The following is a 24,153-nucleotide window of genomic DNA, read 5'->3' as shown; positions in this document are numbered from 1 at the left end:
TTTCGACAACAATGTGAACGAACTTTTTGCTAAGCCATAAGTTTATCACCCGTCAATCACAACGATTGTACGAATGAGTATTCTTTCTTTTTCATCAACTGACAAGTCCTAGAAAAAATTTTAGACCGTTCGTAGAAAATTCCTCTGTGAATGAATTCAACGAGCTAGTTTTAATCGTAACCCTACAAACCTCATAGAATGTATGGTGAAAAAATGGAATAATGTATTTCTCGGACTTGGCTATTAACGAGGTGTTTTTATACTTGAAATTAAGTAGTTATATTTTTTCTGAACCACAACGATTTTCTACCAATCGGATTGAACGTAGCTTCGGTTAAAGTTTTTAGAACACCTGTTTCCACACATTTTTCGCCTGACTTTACGTTCCGTACATCTTTGAATCAAATTTTATTTATTCCCTATTCGCGACTAACGATATACGGTGCATCGTCAGCATGAATTTTACGACCCAGCTTGAAAAAATGGGAATTTAGATGGAAAGAGAGAGAGAGAGGCGATCCTGTCGATGATGGACACAAATAAATTCACGATATTAACCTCGCAAGGGTGGAATTCCTGAGTACCTACTTTATAATTCCAGTCCTCTAAGGTATTCCCATATAATTTTTACAGCGCCCGGTTCTCGACTTGAATCGAACGATATTATCGTCACAATTTCCCGTCAAAGAAACAGCTGCAGGCATCCCTTCTGTGTACCTTGGTATTTACATATTGCTAGTTTGCGTTCTCTACATTCTTTCGCCGTTTTATTGATTATTATTGATTATTTTGACTGTTATTATCATTATTATTATTATTATTATTATTATTATCATCATTATGATTCCAGTTGAAGAATTTCTTTCTTCGATATTTGCAACATTGATCGTAAGAATATGTCGATACCGATCCGATGTCGGATTTTCCAGAAATGTTAATGTTACTTTGAAAAATATCACGTATAAATAGAATAAACTTTCCCCCCCTCAAATCTACATCAGTGTAACATGCATTTTTCTTCACCCCCCTTTTTGCAACGGAAACAATAATTTATTCTTGAGTCACCGTTTACTCCACCGCACCGGTCATAATATAAGAACCCGAAAGTTATTCCCACTTCCACATACAATATTCCGCGCGATTCGACTTATGTAATATAACTGCTCCGTGCTGAAAATTCATACGACAAAAATAAATAAATAAGTAAATAAAAAATAAAAAGAAAAAGAAGAAAACATCCCCTTCTCGATAAACCTGCGTGGTTCTTACGTGACGTTCGGCAATTGATAAAAATGTCGGATCTTACAATTTCCCGATAGATAAGAGAGGGAAAAATAATTCGAGGTGTTTGTTCTTGCGTACGAAAAAAATTCCGCTCATTTAGCGCAATCCGTGTTCGGATGAAAATTTGAACATTCATCCACCGAGTCACGTGATGTCGGTACATAGTTATGAATAGTTTTTGGAAGAATGTCTTATTAAATTCAAATGGTAATTGGATTGGCGTTGGAACGCAGCAGCTCGGTAGGGTGAAATTTTCAAGAAGGTCACGTCGATCACCAAACCACGAAAATTCGACGACACCGAATCAGAATATAACTCATAGACCGAAGCTTTTCAGATGTGGAATAAATTCGATTTCCTCCGTTTTTACGCTCTGTACTTGTGATCCGAAGAACTAACTAATCGTTCGTCAGTTTTTGCCTACACGGCATTTCAAAATTACACAATATTAGAACATCTCAAACATTTCGGGGAATCGAAACGATTTTTTGAAATTCTACAATATTACACACAATTTTAAAACATATTGCAAAAATTTCGTATGATTTCGAAACACTTCGCAGGATTTCACGAGTCTCAACCTCCTCGTCGTAAACCAAACTGCATCTTGAAATTTGTAAATTAGAAGAATGTGTTTGAGAATCGTTGTGCGTGGAAAAAAAGGGATATTCTGTACTTTGTTCTAGAATCTTATTCGTTGTTTCCTTCAAGATTGGTAAGAAATTAATAACATTTTATAAAACGCTTTGGTGATTCTGGTTAACCGCAGAAATCATACCAGTCGAATAAAGAAACAAGTGACAAAAATATGAATCTTTCGCAGGTGCGTGATAAGTTCGCGATAAAATTCTAATCGCCGTAAAATGTTCTTTGAGCCGAAGCAGGAAGATTGAATCGGAACAGTTTAGGACGTCGCAAGAAGTTTTAGGCCGGGTGAAAAAAAATCGCTGGTGAACCGTGGCGCGTATATATCTATGTACGCATGCGTGTATGTATAGTATATATGTATAGGTATATGTATAATATGTATTCGGGAGCGGTAAAAGACGGCGGCATTAGCGATCGGGATTCCCTTTTATCGCGCGGGGGGATTTTAAGAAGATCCCGTCCATTTTCCGCAGGTCGATGCGGTCGCGTTTCACGTCCGAAGATCCGAGAGATCGGAGCTTCGGGTATCCGTCACCCTTCTATAGGGGTGGTTTTTGCTCCCCGAATATCCGGGACACATCCTGCGGGCTCAGGCTGCAGCAGATTGCGTGTCGTAACCCCTCCTGAATGTATAATAAAATTCCCAAAGGGTTTCGTTCCGCTCCAGGCTCTGTTTCGTTTACCTTCGGTTATCCCTTTGCCCGCTAATTCTTTTACTTCGCGTCTGTCGGGGGGTTCGGGGAAAAGTCTGCGCTGCCCGAAAACGGTCAAAGCCACGATCACGAGCCTTTATCGACATCCGCTACGGAACTTGGATCTCAGTCAATTTAACCGAACGCCGGTGAATCGTGTTTGTTTTTTTCTTTTATTCTTCATTTGCAAGAAAGACAAGAAGAGGAAGAAAACGAAAAGAACAAACAGCAACAACGATCGAGGGGAAAGAAAGAGGAAAAATAGAATACCTTACGAAAGGCGATCGATAGGTAAATCAAAATATTCACGATTCATTATTGCATCAAGATTTCACTCGGCTGATATTGAATGTAAAATCACGGAGCTGACGATGTAATATTTCAAATTACCAATTCAATTTCAATAAATATATACACCGCGTTATACCCGGGAGCTTTGATTGAGTCGCTGATTTTCATATTCCGGAGTAAAAATCGACAAACTCTAATTTACGGATGTCACGCATCGAGTTGTATGAAATTTTCCTTTCCGAATTTTACAAATTTTCATTACGTATTAATAAATCAAGGACGATAAAATGAAAAAGAAAGATAATCGCGAATCCCGATATTAGAACATAACGTTTTATTTTCTTCGCAAAATCTTATCGCGAACTTTCAAAGAATCCCAATCACTTCACATCCTGTTCGATGACCGTCCGAATGTAATTCAACGTCTGCGTAAGCGTTGATAATTGGCGTTTATTCCTTTTCCTTCCGTTTTTCATAATATCGAGCCCAAGGAAGCGGAAGTGGCCGGTTCGCAGCCTCAAGACCTGTGGATCGGTCTCGTTTCCTTCGTTTTCTCTTCTTCCCGTGCGGACTTGTGTATCGGATCGTTAAAATCACAAGACGACCGTGTGCTTTATTCGTCTTGTTTCCCGCCTCCGTGGAAACTCCGATATAACCCTCGGCAGAAGCGTAGGATTCGGGTCCGTTGTTCGCCGTTGAATAAACTGATTGCGAGTTGAATATTAATCCATCGAATACTTGGCGCGGGAGGTAAAATTTCTCGGATAGGAATTTTGAAGCGTTCGTTCGTACATATATGTATATATATGTATATATATATATATGTATATATGTATACGATCCGTTGGTTCGTTAGCGAAACACTTCGGTATTCTATCGCCGCTCCTCGACCTCGAGTCCTATACCTGAACGAAAAATTGCTACGTACCCAATTCGCTGCGGAAAAGCACGTGAGAAAGGAGAGAGAAAGAGAGAGAGAGAGAGAAAATACAACTTAAATAAATAAGAATAATAACAACAATTCTTCATCCGATTGAAAATCAGCAAACGAAAATCACACGCGAAAATACTACGCGGGGTTTTTACAAAATTTCGCATGACGACAGAGATATCAGTTTTAACGCAATGGGCGAAATACTAACTTGATAGGATATTTTTTTCTATATTTCCCAGGGAGATGTTTTTTTTTTTCTTTTTTTTTTTTTTTTAACCATCCGTAGATACGTCAAAACGATTCGATTTCGCGAACTGTGGAAATTCGAGAGACGACGAACAGTGGTTAAAAAATATCTCTGATAATCGATGAATTTTTTACAATACCGTTGAGTATGGTCGAATATATTTGGATGACGGATACAGAACGAAATAAAATACAGCAAAATATCGAATAACAGGAGAACATATAAAATTAATTAATCGGAATGGAAAATGAAGTAAAATGATCGGAATCAGTGCAGTAGAAGAATACATGTATGTCAATTGGATTCACAATGTACGCGATACGTTTCTTTCATAGATTCGCAACGCCGGGCCAAAATTGTTTATAATAATATTATAACAACCGCGTATTGCTTAGGGGCAAATAATTAATTTACAGAAAGTAGAAAAAAAAAACAAGTAAATCATTTCGTCAAATTATTAACAAAATAATATAACAGTGAGAGTTAAACAATACAATATCGATGGTACAATTAATGAGAATATTTATTGTTAAAATCACCGTCAATTTCTCAGTATAATAATAAATTATTATGCTTGGTTTTGAACCCGAAGTTTTTTAAATCTCGACAAGTAGCACAGGTATAAAATATTGACGTTCAAACCGTTGAATCGTGTTTTATATATGTGGCATTCCACGCCAATTTGAACTGAGTTTTACCCTCGAAAAAATTTTCAAGAACGCGAAACGACAAAATCGTTTCTAAACATTGTAGAAAATTCAAATTGAGTCGAAAAAAAAACCGAGTACCTTTCCAATTGAGAAAAATCAGAGAAAAAATCGCGCGCCAAATCTAAGAGGTCACGGGTAAAACCCAGCTCGAATTGGCGTGGAATGCCCCATACATAATCTCTCCACTCACGGTGTTTCACATTCTCAGGCCCCGTTTCGTACCCTGCTGTGTTCACATTGAGATATTCTGATCTGAATTTGTCGCTAATCAAATTCCAAGCTCATCAAACCCCTAACTTGCAAATGGTTTATGTATACCCCAGATTTCGGCAGAAACTAACGTACCGTGAAAGGCGGCGCACAGTCACGGGAATCTTTAACCGCCTCCGTTATGAATCGAGCTTACAGGTATCCAGGATTCGACGGACCCTTGAATCGCCTGCCTTTAGAAAATACGACGTTTCAGCGATCCAGGCTCAGGGGTTTATCAAAACTCATTCAAATTCTCTCAATACTCCCAAGAATCTCGGATGTGTTGTGAAAAATTGTTCAAAAATTTTTCAACTCGGCTGTATCGTCAAGTTGCTAATTCGTATCAATTTTCCTATTTATTTATTTCTTTTCTGTTTTTTTTTTTTTTTTTTTTTACCGCCAGTTTATCCCTAAAGCTCTGGAAATTTCATCAAAATGTTTCACAATTCAAGAATCATACATCGAACGGTGAGAATTTTCTACACTTTGCGGAGATATTGATATATTTGTTTCTTAATTTGTTTCAACAACGGTATTTCACGAAATTAGACATTTTCCACTTGAGGGACGAAGTGCTCGTGAAAACTTGAGAGCTGCACGGTGAATTACGAGGTATAAGTCACCCTCGTTAAGGGGGTTTTATATGTATATATATATAAATATATACAAAATATATACAGCGAAAAGCTGAAGCAGCCGAGGCATTCTTCCGAAAAGTTAATTCGGCACATCGACCGATTCGGCTAGTAAGAATTCCTGCAGCAAAAGCTAATTTCATTCGTACATATAATACCTGCAGGATCCCGCTGAGGAAGTAACGAAGGAAAGTTAACCGTTTGCAATTAGTTTTTGTCCTTCGTAACAAAGGATACGGTGCGATGTGTACATAAATCCTCGAAAGCTCGGTAAATCCATTTCACCAATTTACCACGAAACAATCGACTCGCGATCTAATCGCGCTTAGCGCGCATTCAAGACGAACAAATTTGGCGAACGAAAGGACGCGTGTATCGTTGAATAATTATCATCCACCTACAAGTCTCTCAAGTCTGGGAAAATCTTTGGAACACCCCCCTCCACCCACCCACCCACCCCTCACCCTCGCCCCAGTGAAATTCTACAGGCATACGCGAGGATAAAGCCTTCTAAATCTTCCGCGGATTCAAACACTTTGCAAACAATCCAAAGCGCAACTTTCCGAATATTGGCGCGTGTCGTTCGTTACATAAGGACTATTAGCTCGATCTTGACGGTGTGAATATTGACGATTATTAGAATTGTCGCAGATTTCTTCGCGGAATTTCACCACCGCCCATATTTTGCAGATTGTAGAATTTCAAGCCTGAGAATATCAGCGCTAAGATTCGTGAACTTATGGTGTAATATTCTGAAATTGCAAATTTTTGACTACTTTTCACACTACGAACTTTTCTGTTTTTACAATCCAAGGAAGGGGGATGAAACTTGCGAGGATGATTCGAAGGTCGTCGCTGGTGCAGCGGAGAAAGGCGGAAAAAAAAGAAAAAAGAAAAAAAGAAAAGAAATTGATCGAAAAATTTGAAACGAGATGATATGAGAAAGTGAAGAAATGGCGCCGTTTAACGAGATGCCGTCGGGACGGAAAATGCGGTGGATGAAAGGGCGGATAACATTCGATCAACGACTTGTTATTTGTCATGGAAAAGGTTTAAGTCCTCGGTGTATTGCGTCGGACGCGAAAACAGAGCGACACGATTCGAAACCTTTCGAGACATTTTGTTTTTTTGTTTTTTTTTTTCCTCTCGCATAGCATCGGTTGGCAAAAAATGATCCGATATCGTAGCCTGGTCGTCGACGCGGTGAAAGAACGACGTCGGGGATCTTGCGTTATTACGTTCTCGTTGATGGCGAATTTCCATTTCGCTTTCTCCCCCCCCCCCCCCCCCCCCCCCTCCCCCCCACTCTTCGTGTACGTATTTCACAAGGTTTTTTCAATCGTAAAAATTCGTTTCGCAGGCACAATTTCTTCCGTACGTATCGCACGGATGAATTCGCGTAATTTTATCACTCGCACTTTGATCATCCTCGCTCTGCGCGATTCAAAAATTGCAAAAGAAAAAAAAAAAAAAGAAAAGAAAAAAGAAAAAAAAGCAAAGAAAAAACAAATGCAACGAAACAAACCCCATAAAATGTGAAAAGGATCCCTCGAAGTTTCGCCAGAATGGATATTGAATTTTCCAGCCTTCGGTCGGCCAACTTTTCATCCGGAGAAAGTTCGCAGTCGAAAGTTGCGAGTTTTAAGGTTCGAACGGAGAACGCGAACCCGGAAAGGTTGTGTCGTCCGTTATAGTTCAGCTTTTGCTACCAGTTTCTCATGTATAACACAGAGGCTGCAGGTTTTGATGGGCTTAGAGTCTGCAGTCCCGTCTGTGAAAGGCTCAGTTCTCTCCTCTCTGCACTCAGTCTTCTCCCTTAACCGTCAACAATGACCGTCGTGACGAGAATACCCGAGTTCTGGGTTTTTATTCTCTCGATATAAAAAGATACCAAGCCCACCCCCCCTCTCCGTGCACCGACTCGAGTGAGCAGGGAAAATATAAGCTTCTTTCACGATACGTAAGAAGCACCTTTCGCCGCTTATTTCTCCTACGGATCCTCGTAACAATTCCTACTCACGTACTCCTTTCCAACACGTATACGATATCTCTGTATGACTTTGTATTAATAAGTTCACCTCACATTAAACTGACGGTGGGTCTGATGTGATTTATGTATAAAAAAAAATGGATAACTGTAAACTTGTATCAATTTGAAACGTCATCGAGGGAGTTTTGTCAAGGTGAAGGTAAGGGGTGGAGCTTAGGAGTTTCTTTGTTTAAACAAAATCAAAACACTCGAAAGTAATTTGTACTTGAGGGCTTTGTGACTTATAGTTTCGCGTGCCTTTCGGAAATTTTTCATTTATATTAATAACGAAATGACGGCATGGCGCGTATAAGTAGCGAACGACTCCGAAGTTGAGGTGGCGCATCTTCTGACACGACTTTCCAACTTGTAATGGATAGACAAACTTTTTGCGAGTTGGAAACACCTTTTTGGGTTCGAGTTCGTAGCTCATATGTTGAAATGAAAAAAAAAAAAAAACAACCAATTTTGACACATATTTATACGACTGTGAACAATAAAATTCATTTTTCGACCAAAAAATTGTTAAAAAATTTGGAATTGAAATTCAAAAATATACCCAGCCACGAGCCTGAATCTATAAACAAGTTTCAAAGATTGTGTCAAAATCTCAAGCAGATCGGTCAAAAAATTGACCGATGAATCTGCGCCACCGGATTGAAAACCTGGTCGTTCGTTACTTATAGGCGCCATGCCGCCATTTTGTTGGTAATCTCGATGAAAAAATTTAAACAATGTTTTTGAAACTATAAGTAATTAAGTCCTCGAACCCAAATTGCTTAAAGTATTTTCGTTTTCTTTAAAAAATGGCATCCCAAAAACGGATATTATCTTAGACTGTCCAAACTTAATGTCAACTTGAATCAAACTAAAAAACAAAAAAACTCCCCTTAATGTCAAACTTCTATACAACAGCCTATTCGATTTAAACGAACAAAACAGTTCAGCGAACAAATTCTACACAAAGACATCCCTCGCATAGATTTTCGATAACGCGAAGAGAGGTTAGTCCGTTATACGCTACCTTTATTGGTTTCTACACAAGTTTCTACTTCTATCTTTTTTCGATCAATACCCGTCGCGAGTCTTGCAGAATTAGGCGAATGCTTCAAAGAGGTGGGGAGTGGATTTCGCTAATTCTTTGCGATTGGCTCTTTCATCAGTTAAGAAGTTCTTCGAGTGGCTGGCTGTTTTTCTCCACGGTCAGAAGTTGGTTACAAATAATTCGGAAACTTTTGAAACGGCAGATTTCGATTCCATTCCGCCAAGACCGATACAAAAAAAAAAAAAAAAATCTTACAAATATCGATCCGTCGAATCGATTCTTATATAGAATAGACGAGTTGATTCTAATAAATTTTAAATCAGTTGCGTCTCTTTGTTTTCATTCACTTCCCGTACAGCATTTTTGATATTTTTTCCTTTCGTTTTTTTCACTGACTTTTCGGCACTGAATTTTACGATTAAATCAATTGTCCGTGAGCCGATTCGACATCGATTCAAGGATCAATTCTCCTCAAAGAATTGCACATCGGTTATGGGGTGACACCGTTGTAAAAACTTAAAGAAACCGCTTTTTTGACATTTACTCAATTTTCATCCTTCCACAAGTCATCTTTTCGTATTTATGACCCTTCTACGTCTTTAATTGTCGGTAGTTTGACTTTCGGGATTTCGTATCGTCGAATTTTTGGTCTTTCGAATATTTTTTACCCCACCCTTGGAGAACCGCTCGAATTAGTTCCTAAATAACGTCTAAATTGAGACGCTCGGTTCTAGGTCACGCACAGTGGGCCGTGTCTACGTGTGCTTCGACTAAGTGATTCTACGTGACAATTTGGAGTAGAAATCAGGGCCTCGTAGATTCTCAGAGAAGAACAGCGCGGGCGTAGTTACGGGCTTGATTCAATACTGCGATAGAGGCCTGATCGGTGATCGATTGAACAGATTGCACGCGAACTCTCAGTCTGAGATTCATGTTCGTCTGGGAATTGAATCTGGGAATACACCTGGCAATAACTCGGAATAAAAAAGCACAGAGGATAAGTAATTGTCGTTTGACTTTGGAAAAAAATTAAACCGTTCAAAGCCATTGGCAATTCGATTTCTTTTCAAATAATTTCAATTATCGATCGTACGAGTTTCATTGGTTTCTCGGTTAAACTTTTGAAGCTTTATTGGCGTTCAGATTTCGAGATTGATAACACCGGCGGATGCGACGCAAAAAAAGTCATCAAAAAATGATAGCCGGACGCAATTTTAAATATAAATAAAAATTCCAAGGCAGGAAAACAAAAAAAAAAAAAAACAATAAAAAGTAGTATGCATTAAATTTGTTTCTACGTACCCGTTATACCCACTCAATACATCAATCTTTCTCAAATCGCGTTCGGTCAGACTTTTAGATTAATTAATTTCCTGCAATATATTGCTAAATCATACGCGAGGATGAAACGCATTGCACAGATCGATAGGATCCTAGCTCAATGTATAATATACATATATTATTTGTTTGGTTAGTGTATTGAGATTAGTTGCTAACCCAATATTGTCTTGCAATATTTTATAATGAATTTCAAAGTTTGTTACCGGTTCTCCTACTCGGTGGAGATAATCTCGAGCCGCGGAGGAAAGATCATCCCCTATTTTCTCCTCACTCTCTCTCTCTCTCTCTCTCTCTCTCTCTCTCTCCACTCCTTTACGCAAGAGTTTGATGAAAACTTTGCGTTTAGCATATTACACGGCATCTTGTCGTCGCAGAAGCCGCTGCTGTAACGCTTCCTACGGTTTAATGGGAAGAATAAAATACTAAGGCAAACACCAATAACGCCGCCGCGCCTACTCGAGAAGAGACGTTGTAGCTTTGCAATTTATGTAATACCTACCCCTCACTGAAACATAATACTCATCATCTTTTCTAGGATAGAGAAATCTGCCGGGATACCGTCTTATTGTATCTTGTTCCTTCGATCGAGGGAATTTAGCAATCGGGAATGAGAAGGCGAAATTTAGAATTCGGAAGAAAAGTATCCAAAGTCTCACCGACGATGAATCAAATATATTAATAAACGGTAATTCATTGAAATAGTGCGGGATCAACAATAAACTGAATCGCAGAAATCAAAATGAAGAAAACAAACTCCAAGTTAAAATTCAAATATTTAATTAACATTCATTTTCCAATACTTAATTTATGTAGCGTAATATCTCGTGCGTAATAATATTAATAATATATCATCGCAGTCTTCTTGGATAAATTTCGCGCACAAGAAGAGTTATTTCCTCGAAATGAGAAAAGTTTTCCTTTACCGTCGAATCATCGTTTTTCGTTCGTTGTGTATTCTATTTACACAGGCATACTTGGTTAGAATTTTTTTTTTTCTTTATTTTATTTTTTTTAATCTACGAAAATTCCAACTCAAACTCAAACTTCAAATATTGTATATTGATCAGATTTTTTGACCATTCCGTGTTTTAGCTACCTATAAATTTTCATTCGTCGTTGAAATTTTGTACTTCGAAAATATCGTACCAATTCGATATTAGCATTTTGAAAAATCAGATATTGTGGCACTTACGTTATTCTCTGCGATCATTCCATTTTTCGACCTCATCTAAATCGAGAAGAAGAAAACAAAAAAAAAAAAAAAAAAACAATCTGGAAAAACCTGTAATTCGGATTCTGGAGGTACGAAAACGAAAAAGATTCGTGGAAATTAGAAAGAAAGGTGACGAAGAGTAAAAAAATAAAAATACCAACAACAGTTTTTTCACCTGCAGGCAATTTCATCGCGACTGCTTCGAGTTCGATTCGCTACGATTTTGGGCCAGCGTAATATACCTAGCCAAGACGAATCCTTGATTTGGATTAATCGCAAGACAGATTTTCAGGCTTTGTAGGGTGGATGGTGGATGAACGGAGTGTAACGGATAGGCGGTCCCACCCCCACACGCGTTGCATATTATATTTCAGCTGGGTAAATTAGCAATCTCACAGTTTAATCTATGGCTGAGACAGACACAGTCAGTCAGAGAGAGTGAGAGAGAGAGAGAGAGGGAGAGGGAGAGAGAGACAGATGCGCAAGCAATGCGCGTGTAGCGATCGTTGTATCGTCGGCGTTATTCGTCGGGGCGGAGTTACACCCCCGTCAACCCTTATGAAATATGACAGCGGTCCGTTGCGTCAAACGTCGGCATACATCACGGAGGATGAACTATATCTGCCTGGCCGAACTCGCAACCCCTTTACCAACCCACCCCCCCAAAGAAGCGTCTATTAACCCCAGGAATTTTTTTCCTGTTATATATCGTACCAGGCGCCAAAGAAATTCCACTAATACCTGATACACAGGGTAGGAAATTTTCATCGATAATATTCAAACTGGGAGAAATTTTTCGTTCCGGTTACCGCCCATTCCTTAACAAATTTTCATTTTTTACCACAATCGAAAAATATTGTTCTAGGTAGAAAATGAAAATTAGTTTGTTAGTTGTTACCGGAAAGTCTAGTCAGTCAGAAGGTCAGAAACCGATTTTGCGTTGCGATTAGCAAAAAAGAATCGACGATAGCGCAAAATGGTTGGGCGTGCCTCGTTTTTCCTAATTCCAACAATATTCGAACAGTTTTTTTTAACGATACCTGTTTTACTCAATTTTTCTAGTTACTGTGAAAAATGAAATTTTCCTCAGTGCAAACTCCGTCGTATTCAGCGTCCGGTGTTTCGATGAAATCAACAAAGAGGGAGGAAATGAAAATTGTCGAACCACCCCCTAGCCGTGATGTTCAACTTGCTGAATTTTTTACTGGAATAAAAATGTGCAAAAAAACCTTTTTTAAATAAAAATAAATTGCAAATATTGGTAAATTGTAATTTATACTTGAAACTTTTGTCACTGAAATTGATGGGATTTCGAATCGAAACTGAGTTCACTTATTTTTAGTCTCGACGTTTCGACTTCAAACTCTAGAACCGATTTATTCCTGTAATTATACCGAATGACGGAGGAGTCTTGGATCGCATACCAAGGACGACCGGGTGAAATATTTACCCCCCCGAGAAGAGGGATTATCAAAATAGCTACGCTGACTATCCTGGATAAGTATATAGTAAACTGCATAATCTAGACGTATAAAGTGTATAATGAAATATCTCGGCAGCGAATGTGGAAAATTATTATATCCTAAATTCTCATGATGTATAATATATTCTAGGAATTTTTATTAATCTCTAATCTTATACCTATATTTATTTTACGTATCGTCTCGCGTTCGTCTGAGCGTTTTCTTTTTTTTTGTAAATACGCTATCACGTTTGTTGCACGTGAATGATGAAAAATGAACAAACATATTGAAACGTACGAACTGAATTCTGCTTCGATTCGTTTGCCGTATTTAAGTAACGCGAATAAAAAAAAATAAAAAATTTCTGCAAGTATGTATGTATATAATATTTCAATTGCATATTGCGCGAGAGTTTCAAGACTCTTTGTCGTTTTTAGTTTTTTTTTTTTTTTCTTCTCTTATTCTTTCTACTTCGGTGCCATTATAATTTTCCGTTGATTGCAAACGAATCAAAACAATATCGCAGAGAGCGTGATACTCGCAATGTTTCAAAAAATTTCCTGCACACTCGCTGTTTGCCCGGAGGGCAAAGTTACACTCGGCATGGAGAAAAAGAATTTAAAAAATAAATAAATAAATAAAAAAAAAAAAAAGCTGTGAATAGAAAAAAAAAAAAAAGATTCAAGGGTCTCTTTATCGCTCCGAATTCTACGCAGATCGATACGATGTTCTCCGAGTTGCTCGTTGTTCGGAACGTTCGTGCAAATTTTGATTCGAACAATCAGGAAAACGAAAATGAGTGGAAAAAAAGTTCCACCGAGTTCTCTTGGGGATAAAAATTTGGGGAAGCGACAAAAAAAAAAAAAAATGAATAAATAAAAATCCCCTTCATAGGAAGCGGACGACGTTTAGGTAAAAAAAAGGAGATCCGCAGAAAAGTGGCAATATTTCGCGACAATTCTACCGGCGCTGCTGAAGTGTAGAAAAGCTTGCAGGCAATTATTTCGCGCGTTTTAATCGCGAAAATTCTCCGGTGCATAGTGCCTAGGACTCGGTTCTGCAGCTGCGAGCACAACGCGCTCTGAATTCCTTGTTAGAATTGGCTGAATATCCTGCACGCCTTGAATCCTCGTTCTGAGCTTCCGACTTATAACATCGCGATTCAGAGAGCTTTTGACATTTGATTTGGAATAGAATAGAATAGAATAGAATAGAATCAAATTTATTATACGAGGGCCGTGTGCCCATGAGTACAAAAATACATCATCAAAAGGAGAAGAATCACAGTATTCATCTTAAAATTAACCTAATCCTAATTTAGAATAGAGCAGGTAGTAAATAACAGATAGTAAGTAACGCAAGACTCGTGATAATAATAACAATAATAATAATAATTATTATGGTCTGTGAAATAGTGAGAGAGGGGGGGGGGGGGGGGGGGGGGGGGGGATGAACTCGAAGCGATGGAAAAAAAGTAAATGATAGAAAAATTAGGCGAAAAAATGTGATCAAAATTCTAAAATCGAATTGAAAATGAGTTAAACATGCGTGGAAAAATATTTCGAAATACTTTGAGCGAAAAGTTTGCTGAAAATTACTTAGCACTTATGATTTAGAAAGTTGGAATACAAAGAGAATAAGAAAAAAGAAAAAAAATTCTAAAACTCAGGTGCAAAAATCGCAATTATTAGAGGAATTACACAGAAATATATATCTGCAAGAGATGATACGTAAATTTTACTCGAGTCAGCGGCTGGATTTTTAACCAATCCGTTTTCTGTCTCTCGGAATCGCGATCTTTTGAATTACCCCGCAGATTCGATCGTGCCTATAAATACGAAGGTGTATATAAGATTTCTTGGGCATCTGCTATGGGAATATTGAGAAGCTCCTTCGATTTTCAACGCAAGTTTGCTGCTGCAGTCAAAGGCATGCTCGCGTCATAAGTTTTCCGCTTAAATTCACTCGTGCATGATACCTTTACGGGCCACCTACCATCCTACCTAGCCGACCAGCCACTTGGGTTGAAATTTATTTGCAGAAACATATATTACTCGGGATTTCGTCTTGCACGTTGCATTATAATTTTCAACCGATCGCTGCACGAATGGATTTACAAACACCCATACGTATGCATATTGCATAAGATGATCGCTAAATTTTTCCCGTTTGCGTATTTCGCTCGAATGATCGATATTCGATAGTTTCCTCGTGGCAAATCATGCGGACGATGAATAAGAAGAGGAAAGAATAATACGAAGATTTTTCGTTTCTTCGAAAAGTTTCATCCGCCGCAAAATGTCCAGTCTCAAAATACTGAGGAGAATTTTCATTTCTTTTTCTTCTTCGTTAATCACGTGGTTTATGCGTTTGAAAAAACTCGCGGCTTTCGAGTACACGAAGCGCTAACCAGAATAAACTTTCCCGGTAGTTTTCCTTAATAGGTTTTACTTAACGAACTCTGATTTATTTATGTTCTTAATAAACGCAGCTCCGACGTCTCGGTGAAACGAAACTTTAAGATTTAGTTGTATCCTTGTACCGTGTACAATTTCGCTCTAACGATCACGCAGACTTTTGCATAAAATTATTCTTAATGGCCCAGGAGAATGGAACGAATGGAACGAACTAAAGGAAACAGTCAGGTAAAAATTTCATCATCGCACATGATCCGATTACAGTTTTGGTAAAGATCCATATTTTGTTTTTCATGAATCGAAAAATCTTAATTCAAATTAAGAGTGAAGAATAAATATAAAATTTATTCACATCAGGATTTCGGACTCGTTTGGAATTCGTTGTGTGATCGAAGTGACAAATTGTACATTAGATCGATTTATCGCCATGCCATAATTCAAAAATTTTGGTTAAAAATTCCGGTAGGAAAAGCGATTACATAAATTCCGGCAACGATAGCTGCTAGGTTAAAAATTAAATGAAAGAAAATACGAGGAAGATAATATAATATTATAATAGCGATGACAAATGCAAATGGTTACGAAAGAACGGGAACGCGTTTGTAAGAGTTGGATGGGGGGATAAAAAAGAGAAGCGAGAAAGGACATAAAAAAAAAAAAAAAAAAAAAAAAAAACTGTGTAAAAAGCTAGAAAAGTGTGCGAGAAGAGAGAGAGGAAAACCATTTCAGATTAATCATCATGGGGTGGCTTGTATACACGGGGTGAATTTTTCTGGTACATTTTTCTTGGTTCTTGAGTGTGACAGAGGTGGCTGGATGCGGGCTATCAGTTTTTGCGATTTTTCATCCGACGTGAGAAATGAGGGGAAACTTGCACTCGCCGCCATCCTTTCATAGTCGCAACTAATACACGCGGCATATGCAGTCATTCGTAAAAAGACTCGAACGAAAATATAACCGCCCGAAAACTACAATCGCATTTTTTTTTTTTTTTTATTATCAATCGATTCGTTGTGGTATCATTTTTTTGTTCTTTCTTTTTTTAAATCAACAATTTCGTAAGTAGAAAGATCACTCACTTCATGATTGACAAATTCTTCTTTTTCTATTATAAATTCGTTCGCGCCAATTTCAATTAATTTTTTTTCTTCTTCTTCTCGAAACGGTTGGTGAATACAACATGAGATCAACGAAGAATTAAATTTCCGAGAAAGAATCGTTCCAAGCAATAGAATCAGAGCGTAAATAATATAATTTTAGTAAAAAATTCTCAAATCTTAAGTGAATATTCGAGTTTACTGAAAATTATAATTCATAATGCAAGGAAGGAATCTGTTCGTTTTACTTGTGATCTTTCATTCTCTATATCGTAACGAGTGATTTTATTTTGACAATAATACGCAGGTTCTAAAAATGTTGATATATTTAGTTCACAATCCCATTGGATACATGTATGGGGTTCTGAATTGAATTTCTCGCCGAAAAAAATACGAGAAAGCGAAGCGTGGCAAAGAGAAGGGAAAAAAAGCCGCCTGAACCTGAGAAGACAGAATTGGAATCGGTCTCGTGGTCACGGAAAAGTGCAGGGAAAGAATCGCTGGGTGATGGGAAAAGGGATGAAGGATCAGAAACGGGAAAAGGGAAGGAAACGAGGGTCAGCTTCCCGGCCAAATTACTTTTTACCCGTCCGCATATACGAGAGTTTCGAAGGATCCAACGAAGTACCCAAGTAACGAAGAGGAATGAACAAGGGACGATGTAAAAAAGCATCGACGCCCTTTATTTAAATCTTTTATAAGAAAACCAAAGTGAGAAGATCAAAGATTTGCCAACTAGTTGTGAAAAAAATTGAAGATGTATTTCGTTGTTTGTTAAAACTGGAAGAAAAAAAACAAAAACGATGAATTTCAGAGCAATTGCAACTTTTATTACCAACTTCAGAGTTGTTGCTGCTTTTCCCGATCGAAATCGGTGCGCTGAGAGAAATTTTTATTTCCGGTTATCGCTCAGCCCTTAACTATTTTTTCATGTTTTTCCACAATCGAAAAATATAGGTCTGGGTACGAAATGAAAATTAGTTTTCTAGCCCTTAACGGAAAGTCTAGTATCCGTTGCTATTCTTTCTCGTTACTATATTTTTTTGCAACTGTTGCGAAAATTCAATGCTTGTGCAAGAATAAACTGACGTTAAAGCCTTGTTTAACTAAAAAAGTAGAGTAAACCTCAGAAACTGATTTTGCCTTGCAATAACCAAAAAAGGATCGACGATAGCGTAATCCCAACAATATTCAAACAGTTTTTCTAACGATAACTGTTTTAATCAATTTTTCTAGTTACTCTGACGGATGAAATTCTTCTCATTGTGATAATTGGACGCCTAATTGCTGGATCGATGAAGAAGAAACGTGACGACAACGATCCAACTTCGATTTTATCATTGTTCGATGAAATTCGCCTCGAGGCGTGGCGAAAGCGAAAATGAGATGCGATCAATTACGCCAACCGAATAGATTCTCCGTAGGGCGCGTTATACCGCGTGAAATTGGGTTCAGTTGCCCCGTGTTTGCCCCCCGTCAAAATTCAACACGACAAGCCTCCGATCTTCACGGACAGAACGACGATACAGGCGTTACACGCGTGTGTATACGTACAAGGATTTTCAATTAAGTCAATAATTACTTCGACGCAAAGCAACGGATCCTGCGCGGAATCATTACGTCGCAACGACCGGAATTTCCGGCGTTTTATGACTTTATGCCTTGTACGGTAGCTTTGTGTTATTTTTAACCCTTTGATTCACGCTCGAACGCTCAGTGTCCCATCATTCTTATTTATTAAACTAATTGTTTGGCAACAACTGCCGAGTTCTTCGGTTCCTCACAACTCATGGAATATGTCCGAGTCTAAAAGTTATGCGAAATTTACTTACTTATTTATTTATTGCAAAAATAGCACACGTAGGTAACCAAATGGTCGAAATTTCTATTTTTCCACGAAAAAAAGCATTTTCTGCTCATCTGCGATGTAAATCCGAATGCTAATTCTTACACAAGCTTAAAACGCGCCAAAACATTTTACACAAGTTTTTCATCATTTTTTTTCATGCCGGTTTTGTTTGTCCGCCATATTGGATCCGTCGTTTTGAATTTTTCAATGCCGAGTTTAGATTCGCAACGAGCCACTCGAAAAACCATGCATCATAAAGTCTTATCAAAATCAAATGATTCTTTGAATTTGCGTCGTACATTTTGGATCTGCCATTTTGAATTTTCGAAATTCGAATTCAGATTCCTAATCAGCCACCCCAGAATCTCATTAATGAAAAATTTCAAGCGAACCGCATGTAACGAAAAATGCATGCATGAAAGGGTTAAGTACAAGGTAATCGCTTATACGCGTATTGCAATTAACGGTTTGAAAAAACAGATCTGTAAATAAATTATCCACTCACCGATTTCCAGATACTTTTGATGCACAGGATCGTACTGCTCCCAAACAAGCCCTCGGTATTTGCTCTTCTCCTTCAACGACTTTTCACCACGGCCATGATGCTCGTTCGCGTTTGGGTTTCTGGAAAAAATAACAAAACTCTCAAGTCTCAATCACAGTATCATTATCGCTCAGCGTTCGTCAAACATCGGTTCGAGAATCCGATCAATTTTCTGCAATCGATACTCCGTAGTTACACCGGGTAGAATCGATCGGTCGATCAACTTTTGAGCCTGCTATTTTTTTTTTCCAAAAAGTATCACATCTAAGGATCATCAACTCCAAACTTTCAAATTCGGAAGATCGATCATAATATTCATCATTCCAATGTATTTTTCGATGCTGCATCGGAATATGATGTCAAAAGTATCTTTAATACCCCCGAAATAATGTACTAAATCCAAAAACATGGAATATAATGGTCGCTGTTCCAAATCTGGTTTGTTCTTTTTTTTTTTTTTTCTTTATTCGTTGGGCTGTTCTATCGAATATATGAAAATTTGACGACTTGGTTCCCCCATATCTCGGGAGACATTTGTATACTCGAGCTATGATTTTTTTCCTGAGTACTGAGGTACCAAAAGGTATCATTTGGCCCTTGTTTAGGAAAAAAATTCACGCGGACCTTAAAATGCGTAAAGAGTGCCTTCGTTTTGGAGAGGCTCTTTTATGTAAAAAAACATAAGAATATTGACAAGGTTATGATTTTTTGAGTGGAAAAGTGTTCGTTTTGCGTGTCAAACTCGTTACGATTCTTTGTTTTCAGCTTGGTGCCATTTGGTTTTTTATAAATCGACTTTTTGCACTTAATCTAGAACGTGGATGAATGCTCCGTAATTTTTTGCTTCACATCGGGTGAATAGTTTTCTAATGATCGTTTCTTTTTCAAATGTGACTAGGTAGAATGGACCCGGTATTACAATCTGTTCTCAGGTAGTGTGGCTAACAATTAGAAGGGTTGATTGCTGATTTCTGGACTTTGCTGCGTTGCAAGTTTCGAAGAGCAATTTTCAGGTTGAAAAATCACCATATTCCTTGGAACTAAATAGCAATCCACAATTTCCGAAATTCAATGTTCGGGTAACTTGATACGGAACACAGTTAGGCAGTTAGGATCTTTCAGATGAGTTGCCACGACCAGGATCGGATGTTCGGGTCACAAGGTCGACGTAATTTCTAATCTACGACCTCACGGTTCAAACTTGAACGGTCTGAAAGATCGGTATCTGCGACAACTAGCCGCTAAGCCGCGAAATTTGTTATTCACCAGCCGTAGAATATTCCGGCGAGAAATGTTAAGTTATAAAAAAAAAAAACAAAAAAAAAACGAAAAATGCAAGGAATCAGCCTTGATGAAATTGTCGATAAGTTGAAAACTCCGACTCATCGATCTCAAAAATTCATATTCAAGTTTGACTGCGAACAATTTTTCTCGGGACGAACTTCTGCGATAAACAAGTCAAGTTAAACAGTTGAATTGATCAGATCGTGTAATTGTTAGTTTTCAGAGGTTCAATTGTGTTTTAAAAAAGTAGAAAATTATAATAATTCACATTTTTTCATTTAAAAAACTCATCAGAAGAGTAAAAACCATAGTCTCCCAGATGCAAACGAAAATCCAAATTAAAAAAAAAAAAAAAAACGATACGTGCAAAAAACAAAAAGTTAGTATAAAATTTCAAACAAAATGATTCGCCCGTTTTCTAAGACTGAGAAACCGCAAAATTGCGCAAAGAAAAGGCTGATGCGTGTTCTCTTCTGGTTTAGTCCAACCTCCGAAGGGAGTTATAAAATGTTAATAGACCTTAACATCGCGTATAAAAATAACCTATCACGAGTAACCCGAGTCAAAAATAACCCATGACAAAAATTGGCGAATGATTGACAAAACATGAAATTATATTGAATTAAATTAAGTTAAATTTATTTTTAAATGTGATATTTTTGTCATGGGCTATATTTGTGTGGGTTATTTTTGTAGCAGGTTATTTTCGAGTGGATTATTTTTACCATCGGTTATTTCAATGTGAGTTATTTTTAATTGGGTTATTTTTGTCGAGGAGTATTTTTTGAGTGGGTTATTTTTGTTGAGGGTTACTTTTGAGTGCTTTCGTTTTGAGCGGGTTATTTTTGATTGGGTTATTTTTGTCGTGGGTTACTTTTGCCTGGGTTCTTTTTGAGTGGGTTATTTTCGTCGAGGAGTATTTCTTGAGTGGGTTATTTTTGTTGAGGGTTACTTTTGAGTGGTTTCTTTTTGAGCGGGTTTTTTTTGAATGGGTTATTTTTGATTGGGTTATTTTTGTTGAGGCTTACTTTCGAGTGGTTTCTTTTTGAGCGGGTTATTTTTGATTGGGTTATTTTTGCGTGGGTTTTTTTTGAGTGGGTTATTTTTGTTTAGTTTATTATACCTGAGTTATTTGGTCCTAGTACCGATAAAATTCCCTAAACGTAGGTGCGTAAGAGGTACGGACCTTCCCGTCGCATGTGGCAGACAAGGTTCCCGCATCGTTGACGGGAACCTTTTAGGCGGACAGCAGAAGCTCGAGGAACCGAGTGTCGCGTTAAATATTTATGAATGAAAGAGCCGCCATACACGAGCACCGGGGGACGGAAGGGGGTGTATTTCCAGGGGCGGATCGGTGAGGGGAAATTTCTATCACGGTAAACTGCGGCAGGGGACTTTCTGGACAATTAAGCATCCCGAATTTCATCCAACACCCCTTCACTCCTCTTCCATTCCCCCAATCCGCCTCGAGATCGTGCAGGAAGCCGAAGAAGTTGACGGTAAATTGAGATCGCGGGTAACGTTTCTACGGGTTCGCCCCGAGAGCAGCTCCGATACTAATTGGTCCGTCGACCGGAGTGCCACAGGCTCTGTTCCTGCGATTGCCGTTTCTCACCAACTTCTCTGAGGAAAAGCTGAGCTCGATTTCGCATGATTTATGCGATATTTCTTTTGTCTAAGATACGGATCGCCGATTTTAATTCGATTTTTTCCCTAATTCGGGGGTCGAAATGGCGAAACACTTGTGTGTCGACGATTTTGCGAACAGCTTAAAATAGCAATTATTGTCGAATATTTCCAATCCCACGAGCTGATATGTCTCAGAACCAATAAAAAAAATAAAAATTTGTCAAAAATTTTAAGCTCCCATCTTAATTGCGAGTTCTGTCTAAAAACGTTCGAATTTTTCTGCTTGTAGAACGCTAATTTTCTGATTTTTTTTTTAGCCCCCCCCCCCCCCCCCCCAAAAAAAAAAAACCTGACGCTCGGTAAATTTCTTAGCTACAGTCGCAGGCGCGTTTTATGAAAATTTCAAAAATTTGCAGAGAAAACAAAATCAACCACGAAGTGCCGAAAATCCCGTGCTGTTCGAAATGGAAAATTCAAAGGCTTTGATGAGAATTTTCTTTTTCTCAAATCTCTGAAAGTTTTGGCAGAAATTTTTTTTCGCACCGAAAAAGAAATGTTTTTCGTCAAGTTTTTTGATTTCATATTAGACGTGTGTGTGTTCTTGAATATTGCAGCGATCGATTAAGAAATAATTACAGACGGAAAAATCGTGACAGCCTTTCTGTTTTCCAGTTTTTGCGAAAAGCTTGCAGAGATCAGACATTTAGTGGAAATATAGGTGGGACGTGATAGCAACGATCTCCAGCCTAAGGCGCAGCCTCGTCTTTATATACTCCATTCTATTCCTCTTCTGCGGAAGAGATTAGAAAGTGAAATCGAGCTTTAAATGGACTTCTGGTGCCTCTTCAGCCCCGTATCTTCGTCTAGCTTCGGTTTATCGATTTGTTTTTATTGAAATTGGCTCGAATCGCTGCTAACAGCCTACCTTTCCTCTCTCTCTCCCTCTCTCTCTCTCTCTTCCTCTTTAGTTTTTTACTCCGTGTAACTTCGGCTCCGACAAAAAGGTATAAAACTTTTATAATTAATTATATTGTTTTACCAAATCTGAGCGGGCTGCTGGCGAAGAAGAGGCGTAAAAAACAGTGAGGAAGAGAGAATAAAAAAAAAAAAAAAAATAAAAAAATGAATTTAAATAGAATCCCTTCCTCCTTTCCTTCCCGTCGCTTTCCTTATACCTTCAAGCATTATGGAAAGTCAAACTTTTGTTTCCCATCTCGTTTCTGCTATGAATTAATGTTCGAAACCATTTTTCTTACCTTACGAGGTTCGTTCATTTTTATTTTATACTTCATTTTCATTTGTAATGATTTTCTGAAAAAAAGTTCACTCTGTCTTTGTCACAGTTTTCTTTTATTCTTTTTCGTAACGAATAGATTCGAATCGACGCGTAAAACATTGGCAATTTGATTTGACAAATTGTAACTATTTTCGGCCGACTATGAATATCAACAAAAAAAAAATTGTATCACCGCTAATTTTATCGCTGCTATTGTAAATGTTTTATAACGCTAGAAAAATATGTAACTTGGAGTAAAATTATGCAACAAGCTCACATATTTTATTTTAATTATAGGTATATAAATATATACGGTTACGTGAAATTTCTGTACATAATATATATGATATTATTACAAAAATTTCTCTCGATGGTAAAAACAAACGCAGCAGGTGTAAATTAATTGCGGCTGATTATACGCGACGAATATAGGTGTGTATATATATATATATGTATATATATATACATATACAGTACAGTGTATAGCTCGCACCTCTATACGAACGCCCCAATCAAATTATCCCTCGATGCGATCGCTGTATATATATACCTACAGACCGATTATCGCGAGCTTTCCATTAAGGAACCTGATCTCGTCTTATAAAGAGCGCTGATCTTATCCGACCCCCTCACTCTTCGCTCGCTCTTATACCTCGACGATATTGCCAGAACATTAAATCATCATCGGGTGAAATAATGGAGGGTAAAAATAAAAAAAATAAATAAATAAAAAAACTGAGAGAGAGAGAGAGGGACAGAGAAAGGAAAAAGATAGAAATTTTTCAAATTATAGTTTCACCGATCTTTCTCTTTTTTCTACCAAGCAAACAACGACGACATAAAAAATTAAACTTTCTCTCCAATTTGTGAAAAAGAAAAAAAAAAAAAAAAATGTACTCGACGTTGAAATGATGTCTTTTATTTTTTTTTCAATTTACGTGTTCCGCGACAAAAATCGACGAATTTCAACTCTCGCCTGGATATTTAATGGGGGCTAAAAATTCTTTCGGCTGATAGTTCAGCATCTCTATGTGGTTTTTTTTTTTTTTTTTTTGGTTCTACGGAAATATCTTTGACCAGTAAACGTATTGGAAGCTTTTTAAAGTCGCTGTTCCATTTCTTACCGATTTCCAAAAATCGACGATTATCGAAATAGTAATTTTTTTCTATCTCGCAACGTCGTCGTCGCGACTCAACCCTCATCCATTCGGTGATGCGACGTCGCTTTCTGACCCTTGGGTAGAAAATTCTTTCGCCGAAATTCCCACCTGCC

General features: G+C 37.9%; 2 protein-coding genes across 3 annotated transcripts in view; one reads left to right on the top strand and one right to left on the bottom strand.

Annotated features, from left to right (window-relative positions):
* Positions 1-24,153, top strand: part of NLG-3 (neuroligin 3) — a 551,048-nt gene that overhangs the window by 14,871 nt on the left and 512,024 nt on the right. The window lies entirely within an intron of this gene.
* Positions 1-24,153, bottom strand: part of NLG-4 (neuroligin 4) — a 260,340-nt gene that overhangs the window by 18,410 nt on the left and 217,777 nt on the right. For both annotated transcript variants that reach the window (XM_046615827.2, XM_046615828.2), the window contains one exon: positions 18,653-18,771. In XM_046615827.2, coding sequence (XP_046471783.1) covers positions 18,653-18,771 — 119 coding nt within the window. The remainder of the gene's footprint in view (positions 1-18,652; positions 18,772-24,153) is intronic.

The sequence above is a fragment of the Neodiprion pinetum genome, chromosome 3 (genome assembly GCF_021155775.2).
Source record: "Neodiprion pinetum isolate iyNeoPine1 chromosome 3, iyNeoPine1.2, whole genome shotgun sequence".
Classification (NCBI taxonomy): Eukaryota; Metazoa; Arthropoda; class Insecta; order Hymenoptera; family Diprionidae; genus Neodiprion; species Neodiprion pinetum.
This window is presented reverse-complemented; position numbering and strand designations above follow the sequence as displayed.